The 19,204-nt window shown below is 36.9% G+C and overlaps 2 protein-coding genes across 4 annotated transcripts in view; one reads left to right on the top strand and one right to left on the bottom strand.

The window, feature by feature from the left end:
- babam2 (BRISC and BRCA1 A complex member 2) overlaps nucleotides 1-4,068 on the bottom strand; it is an 80,301-nt gene extending 76,233 nt beyond the window's left edge. For both annotated transcript variants that reach the window (XM_028001216.1, XM_028001217.1), the window contains exons 1-3: nucleotides 3,961-4,068; nucleotides 2,473-2,628; nucleotides 1,966-2,042 (exon numbers count right to left, since the gene is read on the bottom strand). In XM_028001216.1, the coding sequence (XP_027857017.1) occupies nucleotides 1,966-2,042; nucleotides 2,473-2,609 (214 nt within the window). In that variant the 5' untranslated portion in view covers nucleotides 2,610-2,628; nucleotides 3,961-4,068. The remainder of the gene's footprint in view (nucleotides 1-1,965; nucleotides 2,043-2,472; nucleotides 2,629-3,960) is intronic.
- A 161-nt stretch (nucleotides 4,069-4,229) lies between these two features.
- rbks (ribokinase) overlaps nucleotides 4,230-19,204 on the top strand; it is a 34,700-nt gene continuing 19,725 nt past the window's right edge. The window contains exons 1-6 of one of the 2 annotated variants that reach the window (XM_028000874.1): nucleotides 4,230-4,320; nucleotides 7,329-7,390; nucleotides 14,821-14,953; nucleotides 15,974-16,037; nucleotides 16,422-16,484; nucleotides 18,309-18,473. In XM_028000874.1, coding sequence (XP_027856675.1) covers nucleotides 7,332-7,390; nucleotides 14,821-14,953; nucleotides 15,974-16,037; nucleotides 16,422-16,484; nucleotides 18,309-18,473 — 484 coding nt within the window. In that variant the 5' untranslated portion in view covers nucleotides 4,230-4,320; nucleotides 7,329-7,331. The remainder of the gene's footprint in view (nucleotides 4,321-7,328; nucleotides 7,391-14,820; nucleotides 14,954-15,973; nucleotides 16,038-16,421; nucleotides 16,485-18,308; nucleotides 18,474-19,204) is intronic. The other variant, XM_028000875.1, reaches the window with a different exon arrangement.

Genomic DNA, 19,204 nt, shown 5'->3' with positions numbered 1-19,204 from the left:
CTGCCATACCACTCTGACTCACAGTTCCGTCTTATAGTATGTAATGAATATACGGAGCATGTGAGGTAATGGGTTAGAGGCCCCATTTAATTTGAGATCAAAGAGTAATATTGATGGCGTAAACATGCGTCGGTACAGGCTAAACTGAAACTTTATTCTGCGAAATTTTCTTATTCAAAAAGCAAAAGACTAATCGCCAACGATGTTAGATGTGTGAGAACAAAGATCTGGCATCCTGTGAGTCATTATAATTCCAGTGACAGCAGGTTGAAATTTTCTCCATGAGGCTTGCTCACAGAGGAAAGTCTCAGATATGGACACTTGATGGAGAACTCAGCGACCCTTCCAGTAAAAGCAAAGAGGCACAAACAACTGGAAACTGTTATTGTTTCATTCATTAAGATGCTAATTATTTGTCTAATTTTACTCAATTTCAGGAAGGATTTTATGCTGTTTAGTCTTCAATCTGCAGTTCTTTAAGCCGGTCAGCTGTGACATTCCATCGAACTAATCAAAATCAGTCTGACACAACCAAAATTATTTCACTCATTACATTCTTTTCTCAGGCAGCAGACCTGTTGCTTTACACAATAAATCAATTAACCTAAGCGCCAGTGGAAATCACCAGACAAGCGTTCAGATTTCAGAGTAAAAAGAGCTGACAAATCAAAGTAAAAAGTGGAATCAAAATGCGCCACGCTGTGCAATCAGCATGATTAGACTGCAAATGATTACCCTTAAATTTATGTTGCTCTACTGGTGTTTAATTTAGGAATATATAGCTACATGCCAAATAACAAAAAAGCCTGATTTGAAGCCCTTAAAGAGGCTCAGCTGACCCCAACTTCCTGCTACTTTGAGACTTGATACAGAAGAATTATGTTCATGAAAAAAATGGCATGTCAGTATTTATATTCCATTAATCGTTTCACATCGTGTCACATTACTACCATAAACTTGAACATGTTTTTTTATATATATTTTATGTGATATACCAACACAACTGCATGTAAAGCGGAAAAAAACAGAGAAATGATTCTCTATTTTGTGTTATGGAAACAGACATGAAAAGTAGTGCAGATATTTTTTCAGCCCCCTTCACTCTAGAACCCCAAAATAAAACCCAATGCAAATTAATGATTCCTTTTAGTAGTCAGATTAAAAATTTTCATCTAGCATCCCCTCAGGTATGACCAGCTTCCTTGTCCCTGTTGAAAAAATATATATGTCCCCACACCATGATGCTGCCATTACCATGTAGCACAAATTGTTTGCATATTGGCCATACATTTTAATGTGGTCTTATCTGACCAGAGTTCCTGCTGTATATACAGGATCTCATTAGCATTTATACTAATAAGGACTTTTTTTTTTCTTCATCCATGAAAGTAACATTGTAGCAGTGCCTGACTAAAAATTGCCTTCCAATGTGAGCTGTAAGTCAGTACAGCTCCTCCACAGTTTTCATGGCCCTCTCGGCTGTTCCGCTTATATATGTCCCCGTAGATGTCCATCTGATTTGTGTTTTATGTTCACAATGTCTTCTAACAAACCTCTGAGAGCATGACTTTGTTCTTGCAGAGATTCATTTAAATTCAGCTGGAACTATTTAATAATATCTATTTATTGATTATTATTTAAGTTGCTATCTTACAGGAGATTTTTATTTGTTATACATCCTAATTAGGTTTAATTTTCCTCCCATTTCACAATTTTGCAACTACTATTTCTAGTAGCCTATCGTTCAAATCCTGATAAAATACATTTCAGTTATTTGATGTAATGTAAAGTTCGGGTAATTTCATTGATTTATTTATCCCTCTATGTAACAAAATACAGAGACAATAACGTTTGAAGCTAAACTAAATGTCAAAGAAAGGTAAGACAAGAAGGATATGTTACAAAAGTGTTTTGGAAATCTAAGCTGAGACTAAAAAAACAAATAGAGTAAAGTTGCCAACTTACATTTAAGGGTTTCTCCAGCGTAAGGGATGTGGAGTTTGAAGCGATCACAGCATGGACCAGGAGTTAGAGATGTGCATCTGGATGTCAAAGTTAAATAAAACGTTATAGAAAAGTTAAGTGAAACACCACCACGGTACACACAAAAATCAAAACAATTTGCATTTACTAAAAATTATGAAAATGTGAAGGGAAAAACATTAAATGTTGCCAAATTTTAATATTTATCCTTCCTATATGTAAAATTAAACTGTCAAACGTTATTGTTAATATCCTCAGTTTAAACTCTTATTTTATAAATGTAATAAATCACTTCCTTTCTGAGTATTAAGCATAAAAAACTAAATGTCACAATATCTAAAGAAAAAAATAAGGAAAAAAAGTTATGGTTTTCCAAATTCATGTCACATTCAAAATGCATTTCCCCTGTTAAGTCAAGGTTTTTGTTTCTTGAAGAATTTAAGACGAAACTGTAGATCCTAAAACCGTGACTGAAAGACTCAGTCGTACCCTGTTTTGAGGTCCGTGACCCGGAGGCAGTTTGTGGAGTCCAGCCCCACGCGGCCGTTCCTCACCACACTGCACAGCAAAGGTCGCAGCTCAGGTGAGATGCGGTGCAGTGCAACCTCAGGCGACATGTTGTTCATTGTATCAATGATCAGGAGTCTGCAGAAAAACGCAGCAATCATCAGTTAAACATCTGTACAGATTTACTTCAAAAAAGAGACACAGAGCTGCCACTGGTGAGGGTTTTGAAATAATGAACAAAAATACATTGTATTGTGCTTTTTGTTTTCTATTTGACATTTTAAAAACTGAAATTAATTACAGTTGTCTGTTTTGAAGTTAACTTGAGAGATCTTTGGAAAAATTTAAGTACCCTAATCCTTGTATCTTTTTCTACAATTCGTCATCTTGTTAGCAGAGCCAATAAGATGGTTTAAATCAGAGTTAGGTTATGAAACAATATCCCAAGTTTTGGGTAAGGTAAGTTATGGACACTTGCCTTACAGGCTTATAAAGGAGAGCATTAATCAGAGAAGCAACTAAGAAGTCCATAGTAGCTCTGGAGGAGCTAAAATATAGCAACAAGATTAAACATATATATATTTATATATATATATTTATGTGTGTGTGTGTGTGTGTGTGTGCTCCATAAAGTTGGCTTTTATTGAAAAAAATAATGGCAATAGTTGTTAAACAAAAGTACCAAGAAGTGTCAGTAAATGTTTTTAATCCACATGTAAAACATGTGTGGCGAAAAACTGACTTCCTGAACACGCTATCCTCAAAAGAACAATAGAACAATAGAAGCATCATGCTATTAGTAAACATTTCTTAAGCAGAAAGCTGGTTATGAGAAAACTGATTGAGCTAAATGTATGACAGTCCTGGAGAAAGGCTGCAGCACTCAACACTGATGTAAATGTTCAACTTCAATCAAAAGAAGTCCAAGTGTTGTAAAGCCAGAGAACTAGAGCTAATTAACATTTTCAATGCAAAACGTGTTCTTTTAACAGAGATTAAAAGAACACCAGGGAAATATATTTTAACGAAAGATAATGTTTGAAACTTGCGATTTTTTCTGTCATTTGTTAATGACAGAAAAATAGAAATATGGGAAACTATAACAAAGTCATTAACATCTTCAACTTTCTAATGAATTTAGATGTATTTAATCAGTTTAACGTGACTGCAGTTTTTTTGCATTTGGGACTTTTTCCTCACGCGTGCTTTCAGTTTAAATTTTTACTGAAATTATTTGTAAACATTTTCTTTACATACATATTTAGCCTGACAGAAGAAAACTCAATAACCCTCACAGCTTTAATTTAGAATCAAAACATTTACAAGTGTTTAGAATGAACATCTTTAGCTTACAAGGCTAACCGCTTCACCTTCGCTATATTAATACAAAACTAAGCGTTCAGCAGCCTTGAAGTGCGCCTTGCTTTTCACTACCTATTTAAAAATATATAACGATGAATGTTAAATTACCTCAAAGAAACGAAGGTCTATATTTTGAGCGTTAACTCCAATGTTTACTTCATGCTTTGAAACTTTCCGGTATGCAATGTTTGGGTCCTGGTGATGGTCCCATATTAGTTGTCTGTTGCTATGCCTGTCATAATAAGAACATTGTTTTTAAAATTAGAAACAAATATTGACATATTATATATGATTGTATTGTATATTTCACTATAAATTAATATAAATGAGTAAAACAAAAATAAAAGCATTCATGTTTGAGGATACAATGATCAGAATTGAAACGGCAGTGGCTTCACCATACAGCTGTTATAATGTACTTTGCCCGTCTTCAGATGTTCGCTCTACAGGAGCAAATTACACTGGAAGGTAAATTTTCTGTCGAATTTTGTCTAAAAAGTTGTGCCCCTGTACATTGTAATTTATAATAGAGGCCCTCTAATTAAGAAGGGTTGTCTAACCTTTCAGATTTTGGTGTAGTTCTTTTTAAAACGCTCCAAACATGCAGAGTTCAGTCACCGTCCAGTTACTTTAACCTGCACAAGCTTGTGGATTGTAAATATTTATACAGAACTTTTTATCACTGCAATCTCTGGTTATTTCGTTCAAAAATACCGTCAACTCTATATTGTACAGCTAGACACATTCATACGCTCTTTGTAACTTTTAGCGCAAGACGGTTGTAAGATCAAATGCATGAGGTCACATGCCATGAGAGGAGTCAGAAAAAAGAATTTATTGTAACTGATGTCATCGCAATTAGGACTGCATGATAAATTGGATAATTACTGTTATTACAATATGTGTTCTGCAAAGAACTGCTTGAACAGCAATAAATATTAGTTAGTTGTGTAAATTAATTGCTCTCATGTAGGCAATTATTTGCTGCTGTTTTTAATGGGCATTAGGATTTTATGGGAAAGTCATTAAAAAGTACATCGGCATTGAAGAAATTCTTATACATCACCTGAAAGCATATCTAAGTTATTGAATAAAATTATTTAATTGGGAAGGAAATATAGCTCTTTCTACTGTCAGAATAACTTAGTCATTGTATGGGGACTATATTTGTAATAAACCAAAAATAAAGGAACAGACAAACACTAAAAAGCTATCTGTTTACAGTTATGTATTGGATTTATTCCTGATACTGTGTGTCACTGATCACAATATTTAACAAAACTTGCATCTGTACAGGATTCTTTTATGTTGACTTGTCCTAAACTGAAGCCTTTAATTTATTCTTCATTATTTGAAGTTTTTCAGTGTCTTTGAACTTTTACTAATTTGGAATCCATGACTCCCTGCTTCCCTTGTATCCACTCTTCAAAATAGGAAAAGCAAAAGAACATGTCATTGAAGTAAGGTAGATGCCACTTAGTCTTCATTAGTTAGAAAATGACTGCTCACCTATTGCCTATATCGACAAAGTGGCAGACAAGGATGGCCTGGCACCAAGCTTATTTGTCCTCCAGATATAATGAACAGTATGGTAAGAAAGGTATATAAATTAATAAAACCATCAATCATAAAAGCTCTCTTATGCAGAACTGCAACAAAGAGTTGCATTTTATGCTCATCAGGTCTCCATAACAGCCACTGGATCCATCTAATGGCTCGATGCCAATTGCTTTCCAGAAAGCAATGCAAGAAATTATTATTTTTTTGTTCTACCATTACAAACGTAAATTTTGTGAGAAATTTAATCTAATTGTGAGCATTGGTCAAATGAGGCTATAATTTAACTTTCAAGCATTTCAAACATTCAAGGTGAGCAGCTCTTGGCCACCTTTAAACATAAGTTAGGTCATGCGATCATGTTAGGTCTGCAATCCTTGTTAGAGTGCACGACTTAGAGAGATTGTGTAGAGGAATGATCAAAGATCCCGCTCTCTTTATGCTACAAACCTAAGAGGTATCTTTCTAGCAAAAATGAGTTTGATGAAACATTAGCAGTAACATTAGCATGCTATTAAGTATCTTGCATGAAGATGGTTTATTGTTAAAAAAACCATTTATTTATTTATTAATATTAAGCACTGGATAAATATGCTTCAATTCAAAGCTATGTTCTGTAGCCAGATCTCTAACAAAGATTGCAAACAGGGGCTTAACTTGTGCCGTGAGAGCCCGACATGACTCATACGCCTGCAGCCAGACCCGACTAGTGTCATGGCACGTGTTGTACAGACCAGGTGTGGCCCAAAGGTCAACAGTGGTTTCATTTGAAGCCAGATGAGGAAGAGTGTTTGTGGATCAAACATTCTTTGCTGTCTGGGTTTACAGCATATCAAAACATATCCACATCCTAAATACTTATTTTGTTATGAATAAAAAATTATCTGAAATGTCAACCTGCAGCGTGGGTGGATATTTAGTCTTTGCTTTTTGATTATTTTTATACCAGCTGGAACAAGTGTGTAAGGAAATTTTGACCTATACAGGCAAAATCAAAGCAACTTTGGAAATAATATAAAAAAATGAACACAGATGTTGGTGCACACAGTATTATCAGTTATGTCTGTGCATGGATATTATGGCTGATTCATGGCTGGGAAAGTCCGCCTTCACACTGGTGATTCAGGCTCAATCTGAAAGTATTCACCAAAAGAAAAACAAAAAAGCCCCGTGCAGGGCATTCGAGACTGGTTATCATGCACATATTACTGGTGGGATTCCTTTAGAGGCACAGGGAGTTTCTCATTATACAGTCAGATTTTATCTTGCAAAGGATTTTAAGTGAAATTACTCAATTTGAGTAAGCATGGGAGAGTTGTACAAAGTACTATCATTCTTCATAAGGTCAGACTATATGGCTCTCATCATAATCACGGTTTTCATTGAGGGGGTTCTAAGTTTTCTTCCTGCGGAGAGAAGACAATGCGCTGTGAGATGTGGGAGACAGAATCGAGCCATCCTACAGCCAGCGGCCAAGCTTTCCAAGTCTCCCACTGCCTATAGGAAGAGATTTAAGGAGATTAACACGCCGGCATTAGCTCTAATACAAGCAGGGGATTGAATTAATTACAGACTTTGCTTGGGCTGTGGTGCATTCACGGGACATAGCATCAAAATGCCCCCGCCCCCCCTCCAATACCTCCGGTAAGGCTGGGATATATCCAACTCAGCTCTGTGATGAATGCTCTATTTTTACCTTCTTCCTTGTTTCAATCAAGCTCATGCTAATGTGGGAGATAAATGGGGCGAGTTTTATGGCCCTGGAGAAACTAGTTTACATATTTTCCTTGAGATGCTCCCACTGCATTTAGTCTAATGTTATCTTTTATGTTGCCCAAGCAATCAATAATCTCCAATATGATGAACATGTGATCAGATCTTTGAAATATAACTGAGGTAATGTTTCTTCTGTTCTTCAGATCATGAGTGACAGGGCTTTTGATGTTGTTGTGGTCGGCTCTTGCATGACTGACTTGGTGAGGTGAGTCCATTTACATACTTACTTTCCTGTTGCCTGATATCACATTTAAAAGCATTATGTTTGATGACAAATCTCAAGTACAGCACAAAATCTCAGAAAACTCAATAACGTCCTCTGGTTGGCCCAGGAGGAAACAAGCTAGATTCTATTTACCATATAAGGAAATGAATTTGAAAAATGTAAAACTGAGTCCTCTGCATTTTCATCTGGATCCTGTGTGATGCTTCTCGGTTTGTGAATAAAATCTGACTATGCAGTTTATCATCATGTTTAGGATTCTTTTATACCAGTAAAGTTGTGAAGAAATCCTCACATGCGATGTTATATCAACAGCATAATCTCAAACTAAAAAAAAAAATTCAAAAATCCAAATTAAATTGAGTACATTTTATTCAGTGGTAACAAAAAATCTTAAATGGAATGGTTTTGTTTTACTAAATCTCCAGTCACACTCATTGGGAACCATAACAGTTTATAGTAATTTACTTTTGTTAAAAAAAAAAATACATATACAGTATATATATATATTTTCTTGAGGTTGATTATGGTGGATAGGAACTTTTAATGAGCAATCCATGACCTTTTGTTCTGCTGAGGTGTAAAAATTACATGACACAAATTAATAATAGTGTTTTATTTGCAATCAGATTTCAAGTGTGTGCTGTGGACTTCTGCGTTTTGTGGTTATTAATTATACAAATATTAATATAGACCCAGTTACACATGCATTATTGAAAGACTTCTTGCTCTAAATGTGTTGTCACTTTGTTGAGGGCTTCCCCTTTAGCACATTTTTGTATGCCTCTGCCTTATTCCAAATTTTATTAATGTAATTTCCTAACTAAAAATTATACTCACACTCAATATGACAATGTCGAAAACATTTTTGAGTCCTTTGCAAATTTTATTAAAAACGGGAAATCAAGAAATCACATTTATGTAAATATCCATAACGTTTGCTTAATACTTTGTTGGTCCACCATTGGCAGCGATTACAGCCTCAAGTCTTTTTAATATGATGCACAAGCTTAACTCGCCTATATTTAGGCAGTTTAGCCCGTTCTTTGCAGTTCTTCTCAATCTCCACCTGGTTGGATGAGAGATGTCTGATCAGTCAGATCAACTCTGGACTCTAGCTTGGCCATTGCAGAACATTCACAGAGTGGTTCTGGCCATGTGCTCTGGGTTGTGGTGAGCAGGACAATGACCCAGACTGAGGTCAAGAACACTCTGGACTAGTCTGACAGTTCCTGCTACAGCACAACATTTCCATAGCATGATTTTGTCACCACCAGCTGTGCCTGATTTCCTCCAAACTGGAGAACTGGTGACAATAATATTTCAGTATCCTTCCCCAGAATTGTGCCTCAAGACAATCCTGTTTCAGATGTCTCCAAACAATTCTTTTGATTTCATACTTGATGTTTGCTCTCTGACGTGGCCTGAAGACAGGCGTGTACCACTTAAGGTGGTTCTTTAGGCCCTTTCTTGTTGCAACATATAGCTGAAGTTTGACCTGGACTGTTACTGCGGTGTAGATGATATGTCCTGTGGTTTGTGTCCCAGTAAAATGAGCTTGTTATTGCTTGCAAAGTTAGCCGGAGACAAGATTTTCAAGCAATTAATGGTGCGGATGTTGCTGGTTGAAATCTCCCTGTAGCATTAGTTCTGGATTGTAAATGCGTTCTTTGCAAGAAGGAATCTGAAACTATAAATTTGCTACCAGCATTGGGAACGGAAGTAGAGCTGCAGATCTATTAACACAGATTTTATTGCAGATTTTATTAACACCCACCACAACCCCCTTTTCCCCTTCAGGGATTATATTTTGACATGCATGCCTGTGGAAAATATGGCATAGAGACTGAAGGGGGTTTTCCATCACAGTTTTTTAAAGTGGACTCCGTCGCAAAAATAGAGGAAGTGGTCTAAAGTTAGACCGCGCTGCTGTTTTTCAGTATTTTTCCTAAAGATGTTACAGAAAACATGAGTAGCTTGACAGTGTATGTGTGACAACCTTTAGAGCAAGCTCTCGAAATCTTAAAGGTTTTTCTAAATTGCAATCTCTCCCACATCTAAAAAGCACATCTTAAGCAAATTCACTGATCTAAGATGATGTGGATGTTAACTGTAAATCAGCTTGCATAGATTTAAAGAGTGCAGATAGTCTTGTATAACTGCTGCTATTGAAAATGTCAGTGTTGCATCATCCTGATATGTGGTGAGATTTGTTGAGCCAAGTCGGATCCATTCCCACAACTGGTTAGTCATCGCCTGCACCACAGTGTGTTAGTTGAAAACAAATTCTCAGCCTCTTTGTGAGCAATGACACCTAAAGCATTTTTAATGTCAGAGCTGAAGCCAACCGAATGTGGAAGAGTTTTGATTTATTTTTTAAAGGTGTTTATGTCATGTTTTAGTGAGTTCCTTAGTCATGAAAAACACATGCTCTCTCCTACTGAGGGGAGACGCTTTAATTTTGGCTCTCATTAGAAACTCAACCAGCGACTTTTTGCTTTGAAGGGCAGGAGTTGTCAATTAGAGCCTTAATAAGCTTACGGAAAACGGTCTGGTTCTGGGCGGGAAAGGCGGGGGGATTTTTGGATGGAGGTCAAAATCCGGATAGTGGAGTACAATTTCAGCTCTTCAAAGTGATGCATCTGGCTTTGAAGGTGGAAATCCAGTCAGGGTTTTTGGCACCGTGTTAGTCAAATATGGCCCACAATCTTAATTATCTTTTTTCTCCTTTAGATGCTCAGCTGTTTCTCACTCTGTCTTTTTCCAGTTGTGAATTCTTCAAACACACGAGCAGCCAGGAGTTATTTCTACCATCCATAGCACACTGAAAAGAGGTGCAGATCTGCTTCTCATACTTTTAAAGCTTTGTCAAAGAAATAACAGCGCCCCCTGCTGCCGTAGCTTTCTGACCATTTAGAATAAACTTTTCCTTGAAATTGGGAGCAATAAAATAGGTGTTCTCGTAAAATAATGGCAATGTTATTACTATTTACATAAATTAACAATTGCAAAATAAATAAAAAAAAAAACATTCAAAGATAGTTTGTAGAAATCAGCATCGCAAAAGGTTAAAGCTGGAGGGAAGGATTAGTTTTTATTTATTGCAAAGATTTCCCACCCTTCTGGTAGATATCTTAATTTGGCACTCTATATTTGTCTTTTACTTTCTCAGAAAATGTTTTTGTATAATGTCAACTAGATAACTAGATTTTGATCAAACCTGTTTCATTTCCAGGTCTGAGAAAGTTATTTTTCATTTTCAAAATTCCCTTTAATACAGACTTTTTACTTTATTATTATTATTATTATTGTTGTTGTTGTTGTTGTTAATAAGACAGGACATTTAATAACTAGATCAGTTAGTTTGAATGTAATCAGAATATCAATCAAAAACAAAATGATTATGTTTTAGTAGAAAGATATTTATACTTAAATAATTATTTACGCCACACATTTATAGGTTGTATAAATTTGTACAACTGGTCAAATTAAGTATTTGTTCTTTCTGTTGATTTACTTTAAGGAATAACTACATTTGTTGGTTGCACTTTATAATAGGATTACACCTTATAAATTATTCCTTGATAATTAATAAACAATTTATATATTATTAATAAGCACATAATTATCAAGTTTCAAGAATTAAGATGTTTTCTGGAGAGTGGTACGAAGTCACTTTTTAGCAAGGTATTGGTTGCTTTTACATCTTCTCTCTCCCTTTGACGTATTGCTGTATGACTTATAATTACTGATTTATGAACAGTCATTGTTTAGTTAAAAGGTAGTTTATTAAATGTTTATAAGTCAGTTATAGAAAGCTTTATGTAAATAATCTTATGTATTTATGATACAGTAAGATATTTCAAGATCCACCTGTAAATCCTTATTATGATCTATAATTGAATGAATTAAATAAATTAAAGCAGTAATGCATCCATGGCTGTTCCAGACAATGAGTATACTGATAAGTGGCTTGTTATATGGAGCTATAGGCTGCCTCTGGTCACTAACTGCATAATGGCAGCTTGCACGTGGCTCAGATAAATGGTGTGAACAGAGAATTAAACACCCACATATGTGCCTATTGTTAGCAAAGCAGTTCACTGGTTGTCAATGTCAGGTGTCTTGAGCTCGCCCCCCTTTTCACCTTTTTCTGATTTCCTGGAACCTCAGCAACAGGATTCTTTTATGGACCAGCACAATTACACAACAAGGATCTAAACAGTCTCCTGGGCTCAGAAAAATCACTTCTGTGACTCATAATTTGATCTAAAGGTCATTGCACTTGAATTAAATGAGTTATTTTGCAATAATGTAATATGCATCCTGTTCTAGAAAACTTCTTCTCAGGTTAAACCTTGATGTCCGTCTGGGTCTTATTTTTAAAGTTTCCGGTCCACATTAGAGCTTAGGAAGAAAGTTCAGATTGTGGAAAAAATCTTTTGGGTTTGTTTTTGTCCTCATTTACTTCCTTGTGATTCTTCCCAGCAGCTGAGGCACAGACATAGGAGAGGGAAATGAGAGTCAGCCTCAAAGCAAACAATCCACGTCATAGAACACCTGCTTTGGCCTCTTGGTTCCGTGGGAGAAAACACACTGAGGTCGCACTTTAGCACATAACTGTGCTGTTTACTCGGTGCACTCACCACAAACAACCATAGCCAAGTGTCTTTCTGCATTTTATGAGACGTGGGTGGTTTGAGTCAAGAATTTGGAAATATGTTTGTCTTTATTGACACTTATATGTCTTCAGGTGGAAACAAGCCAAAGATTTATTCATTATTCTAAAGCTCTAATGTCAGTCCTTTTAAGAACTATAAATTTATTTAATAGTGTTGGGAAAACCTCATAAAAATTCAAATAACTTCATTTAAACAATGTTCACTACCTTTATGCCAACATCCCATCAAGAAAAAAACATCATGTTTTGTTTAGTTGTTTCATTTTATCTTTATTCGTTTGTAATTTTCTGGAAAACCAATAGTATCTTTTTTGAGATGAGATACAGCTTGAAGAAGAAAAAACCCTCCAACTAGCACTTTTTTGATATTTCATTGAATCACAGTTTTGGAAGAAATAAAGCAATTATTTATTTTTTTTTCAAAGTTGTAGCTGTTTTGTCCAAAAAAGCATGCTATGTTGTTACTCTAAAATATGTCTTTACAATGAAAAACGGAAGAATAATTCCTCTTTTATTTCACCGAGGGAGTTTAATGTTGGCTTAGTTTAGGTTTTCTGTACTTAACTCAGTGTATATTAGCCTATCTTTTATTAGTTTAGCATAGCTTAACTTTGTTCAGCTTATTTTAGCAAAGTTTGTTCTGGCTGTGATCAGCTAAGCTAATCACAGCTAGTTGTGATCAACTAGCTTAATGTAGCTTAGCCTAGGTTTAAGTTTAATGTAGCTTAACCTAGTTTTTTGTTGTTTTATGTTGCTGAGGTTAGCCTTGCTTACCTTTACCTAGCTTTCTTTGTTTAGCCTATTAGCTTTTTATCTTAGCTAGTTTGGCATAGTTCAGTTTATCATAAAGACTTACTGACCTTTTCCGTTGAAGAAACCAAACGTAAGTGTCATAAGTGTCGTAAGTGTCAGGACCATTGTAGAATGACTATGATTCACATATTTTTTAAAGAGTTTTGCTGCTTCATTTAGTTTATATTCCAACAACTAAGCTATCTAATTGCTAACCATAGATCTTCACCCAGATATAAAAAAAACTTTTTTCCCCCTCTACCTACACTTAACACATGGTTGGTATTCTGTTTTAGAGATATGAAACAGAATATCTGTGTCAATTTAGTCAGATATTGCAAAAATATTTTCCCAAGACTTAAGACATTTGCTTGAGTTGGATTTTTGTGTCTTGTTCGGTCCATTCCATATTATATTCAGTCCCCTTTTGAGAAAGTTTTATGTAAAAGACTATTCAAAACAGTGTGTAATGTCAAGACAAAACTTCCTGAGGAAAATAAATGTTAAAAAAAAAGTTACAAAAAAGTAAATTTGTTTGTAGCATTCAAATTATACAAAGGTAACAATGCATTCAAAGGACAAGTGTGCTTTGAACACCTACGTGGGTGTTCACCTACCTTTACAATCTTTGTTCTTTTTCCTAGTAGATGAATTTCTGCCTCAATAGCCTAATATTCTGCTATCTTGAGATTTATTTTCTTTTCCCTGTTTTAACACACTGATGCAAAAGCACCAGGATTAAAAAATAGGGAAAAAAAGCTGCTCAATAACTGGAAATCCTGTGTTTGTGTAAACTTACAGTAACAGCACACCTGTCACAAACATTCTCACACACACACTTAGAGAAATGCATCAATGCTGTCAAAAACAAGTTTATGATACCAGTTTGCTACCCACAGTCCTAGTGGCCTCAAGCCAGTAGTGCCCAGGGCCAAACCACAAAGCCCTCACATGTTGCCATAAGGCTCTATGTTATCTCACCTCCTACATTACTCACCATCTATTCCGAGTCTGAGATTAGTGCATTCATCGGATAGACATCTCCTTCCATATACACCTGTCACATATCATGCTGAAGTGCAGGGTTGAACTTTACCAACCAGTGAATCAGACATCAGGCAAGTTGAGACATCTATGTTATTTGTTTGCATTATTTTCCAATTTTGAAATGGTGGCATTGGATTACTCAGGTTTAAGTAGAACGATGCTTCTTTGAGCGATGAAGCAATTTCCAAATCCACATACTTACATTTTCCCCCCTGTAGTTTAGCCTGCCCACTGCATTCCTGTGCTATTCTGCTCGATTCTAATCTTGCTTACAGCACAGTCTGGGCTTTCTCCCATTCACTAGAATTCCCTCCACTTAGATTCTCTACCAGGCCAATCAGCGAACAGAAGATGTGTACAATGACAATGATTTTCTGTGCTGTTTTAGAATTGTAGTTTGCCTGTAGTTTTAGCAATTGTAGTATAGAAAGTGAACAAAGCCTTTCAGTTGGTGTTGGCCAAATATTGAATTCACATTAACAGCCATATGGTTCTGCTCAGCACTTCACTCTCTGCAGTGGGAGATGGTTGTTTACAGTGCAGGCAGTTTCGTGTTTTATAATGTTGAACTGGTGATTACATACATAAAATACAAACATTAGTGATTGGTTACATTTAAAACTACAACAGTCAACGCCTTCAGGAAGTAATTGTTTCTTGATAGCCAAGAGCCCAGACCCTTTGTCCAAAATAAAGTGATGGACAAGAGGCTGGTTTTTCCCAGGCTACAAGTGGTTGTGCTATGTCGCATTTCTTCATCTATTAAAATGTTCTTTACATTGTGTTGAATCTTGACTTGCAAGACCTCCAATCAATCAGCAGATTCTACTGGAAATGTTTCTCACACGTTTTTGTAATAATTGACTGCCGCAATGTTTATTTTTCTCCCCAGCCAGGCACCAAGGCTACCGAAAGCAGGAGAAACAATCCATGGTCACAAGTTCTTCATTGGCTTTGGAGGGAAAGGAGCCAACCAGTGCATTCAAGCAGCTAGACTGGGGGTGAAAACTGCCATGATCTGCAAGGTATGAAGGGACATGAAGTTTTCAGCCAAAGCCAGGTGCTGGTAATTTGGTTGAGTATGGGTTGAAGTTAGAATTTCTTTGGCATAATTAATCAACTCAGTTGAAAGATAAGTATTTTTACTCGTCCAATTTTGTCTCACTTACTACGAATACCCAACCATCAGATACCATGGTCCGCCAACTTAACAACTCCAACAAACCTTTTAGCTTCGTTCCTACTTCACAATATCAACTGTCCATGTCTCATTTTTTTCATGATCAATACCATAGCGCATGCATTTGCCCACCCACGCCTGCGTGCCTTCAAACAAGCGTATTCCCAAACCATACAACCTCGAGTCTCCAATCAGCAAGCTCAGCGCGGCCTTTCAACCTGCGCACTAAAGCGCCAAAGCCCCACCTCAGTCAGAACAAAGAGGCCCAATCGATAACAAACTAGTGCGGGAGGAGCTCTCCGGGCATGGGGAGAACCCAAAAATAGACACCCAGGCTTGTCAAAAAAACATCCAAGACGAAAGGCCGCTCTTCAAAGAGAACGGGGCCAAGCAGCCAATACCATTCCAACCCACTATCACAGGCAGCTAGATATGCTCGCATTGAAGCACGTTTTTTTTAAAAGCGTGGGTTCGAATTGGAAGCCTCAGGGCAAGGTGGGGACCCCTTTCACAACCCGAAGTAGCTACAGATGTGGACATCCCAAAGCGGATAAAGGAAAGAGGGGAAGGAGGGAATGGAAACGATAGCGAGGTGGGCATGAAGAGGCGTTAAGGCGGGGTTATCGTGTCTTCAAGGCTTGGCGCAGCTGGTCGTGTGTTTGCGGGTGTGTGCATGTCTTGGCTTTTGTTTGTTCGTTTTTGCACAATTTCGGCAGCGGCACCATGCCAGTATGCTGGCAGGGCGCACCAAAATCCAGCCCAACAGAGATTTGAGTATTTCACTTTTCAAAAGTTGCCGCTAACCAAGTCTGACCCTACTTGACACTCTCTTTGTTGGAATCGTTTTGCTCTCAATCTCCTCTAGGTTGGGAAAGACTTCTTTGGAGACAATTATATCCAGAATTTCAAGGACAATGATGTACACACAGGTAATATTCTTGCTGTTTTTTCTTCCACACTCAAGCAAATTTGGTTGTCATTGTCATAGTGCACTACATAAGACTCCCATTGGGATCCACATTTTTCTGGCATTTTGGATTAATCATTTTGTTACATCAGCACCTTTAGCTCTATTGCTTTGGCTAAAAATGTTTAACTATTTCTACCAAAGCTGCTTTTCAAATATTGTCCTAAATCCCTTGTAACATGTTTTCAGCCAAATGCACACAAAGCAAGTGGTAGGTACTGCAATTCTGGCATTGTCTTCCATAAGTGTATAAAAACCATCTAGCACTAAAATAGATTTGCTTTGCTGTAAAGACAAACATTAAATGCATTTAAACATAGGCACATTTTCTCCTTTTCTGTCTTAGACTTTGTTTGGCAGACTTCAGATGCAGCCACAGGAGCCGCTTCAATCACCGTCAACGATGCAGGTAAATGGTTGTGCCGCTAACCTGTACTGCCCTGCTGAGATCCAAAAAGCTCTTTGAGATGGAGAAATGATTTCATGCATGCACAGCCAAGAATACCTGTAGGCTATCAGCACTCTTTTTTTCTTCTATAACACACACACATACACACAATACACCCGTGTATATCTCTACATTTAAGTAGTTCCAGGAGATTTACTGTCAGTTACTGAAAAAAAAGAACTTATCTTTGGATCTCAATCTTCATCCCCTTTTTTTGTAAATGAGAGTTGAACTAAAACAGAATCAGTTAAATATTGTTTTTTTATATCCTTAACCCATAGAAATACTGAATTGTATTTTACCGTGTCTCAGAAGGGTCCTGCAAACTAAAAGCTGCTTAAACACAGTTGCCTAAGATTATTTGTGCTCATTGTCATATTTACATCTCAACATGATTACATTTTGAAATAAATGGATGAATTTCTATTTCATTTGTTGGGCTTTGCTGTCATGGTTTTGGGTGTTCTTCAAAGGAACAATTGGTAATGGATCTTTGAAACCAATTAGAAATTGCTCATTGCTCAAGATTGAAAAGGAAAAGAATGTCAAACACTCAAAAAAGCAACAAAAAAAAAGAGAGATTTTTATTAGATTAGGTGACCAATTTACATCTGTATTCATGGCCATTGCCAGGAGGCATGATTAACATTAATTACTTCTTCATTACACCACATATTGATGGGTGAAATATATTAAACAGAATATTTTGACTTTAGAGTTGGGGCATCAGGAGCATGACTAGAGTGAGTTTGACAAATGCCAAATTGTGGTGGCAGAGCATCTTAAAAAGGAATGATGGTGAACCAGTGATGGGATCATGGATGGGCCAGTTCCCATTGATGCTGGCTTGTGTAATCCAATCCAAAAGATGAGCTGCTGTAGCTCAAGCTGCTGAGGATGTTAAAGTTTCTTACTGGCCACTATGCTAGTCTGATGATTATGATCTCTCACTTACCTTATGTGGATGGATTGGGCAGTTCATGTGGATCTCTTAAGTGGGTAACAAACCCACTTTTCATTAGTAGTGCCTTTTTCATTGGCACTACTAATGAAAAAGGTGAGTTAGTGAAAGCAGGATGTTGGTTTGGGAAATTATTTGAAAACCTTGCAATTCATGTTGATGTGAAAGTGACACATAACAGGAACTGCATTATCTCTTGCTTCTGTCAGTAGCATAGTTTATCCTGCTACAAAATAAAGAAGTAATAATGTTTGATTAGCACAAAAAATGTTTTGAGATGTTGACCTTGCTTCCAAATTCCGCAGAGCTCCATCAATTTGAACTTTTGGACAAACAAGTACAAGCAATGGACTCACCAATTTACAAGACCTACAGGATCGGCTGCTAACATTCTGGTTCCAGATACCGCAACACACCTTCAGGAGTCCAGTGGAGTCCATGACTTGACAATTCTGGGCTTTAGCAAAAGATGAACCAACATACTATTTGGCTGGTGGTCATGGTGTCATGCCTGGATGGTGACAGAAAACTGTCAAAACTAAGATTTTATTGAGGTGGCTAAATTTGGCTAGCAGCACCTAGCTTATATTTTCTCTCTGAAATGCAACAAAAACACTAAGAGTGTGCTTATTTTTTATTCCATCTTGGAATAAGCTTTGTTGTGTAAATGAAAGTGTCTTAGAACCTGGTATATATCCTGATATCTAGAATCTAAAGATGGTGTAATTTCTTTTTACCATGTATGTACGGGCTTGAGAGTTTGAATTGGGTTTAAAATATGTCTGCTGCTATCCTTACACATGTTTTTGCATTTCCATGGGCAGGTGAAAATGCCATTGTAATTGTGGCCGGTGCCAACATGCTTTTGGGCGAAGAGGAGCTGCAGCAAGCGCTTACTGCAATCAGAAAAGCTAAAGTCTTGGTGTGTCAGCTGGAGATCAGTTTGCAGACTTCCCTCCAGGCTCTGCAAATGGCTCATGACAATAAAGGTCAGTGTAACTATTGCATGTACAGATGATGCTTTTGATAATAAAATTTGCTTTTAAGTAATGAAACTGTGTGATATAAACATCAGGTTTGATCAACTAGTCAGATCTTTATTGTATGTTGTGTGATGTTGGCTGGGAGTGTGTGAGGACAAAGCTATTGGTCATCAAGGATTCATGTTGGGACAGTGGAAAGAAATGTGTCCAGAACTCTTAGCCAAAAGGTCTGAAGACACTTTCAATGTAATCCACTTGTCTGGCGGCCATCTGGGTTTTCAGATATGTGTGTAAACACTACTTTTGTCCAAATCTTCAGTGACGACCCAGTTGAGCCATCTTCTGTGGCCCAAGAACAATTTTTTGAGTTACGAATAACCAAAATTGGACAAGATGTTATAATGTTGAGCTTTCTATTTCCCAGTCTATTCTTTGAGAAGATGTCATATTCACAAAGAGCTTCTTGCTGGTGGCCTGAAAGCCCTTTCCACCTTTGTAGATCCAACATTTTTTTTTGTCTTTGGCAGATCTTTAATCTTACTGACAGTGGTGAAAAATATAGGTCCTAAGGACTTTAGTATTCATTATACCAAAGTTAGAGATATCTGGTTGATCTTTGTGTATGTTGGAGGCAGAATACTTGTTTGTTTGTAGGAAATAAAACTTAAGTCATTCAGACCTGGCCAGGCTCCATTGCAATGTAGCAAAAATGGTGAAAAAGGAGATTTGTATACTTG

This window comes from Xiphophorus couchianus, chromosome 19, assembly GCF_001444195.1.
Source record: "Xiphophorus couchianus chromosome 19, X_couchianus-1.0, whole genome shotgun sequence".
NCBI classification, from domain to species: domain Eukaryota; kingdom Metazoa; phylum Chordata; class Actinopteri; order Cyprinodontiformes; family Poeciliidae; genus Xiphophorus; species Xiphophorus couchianus.
This window is presented reverse-complemented; position numbering and strand designations above follow the sequence as displayed.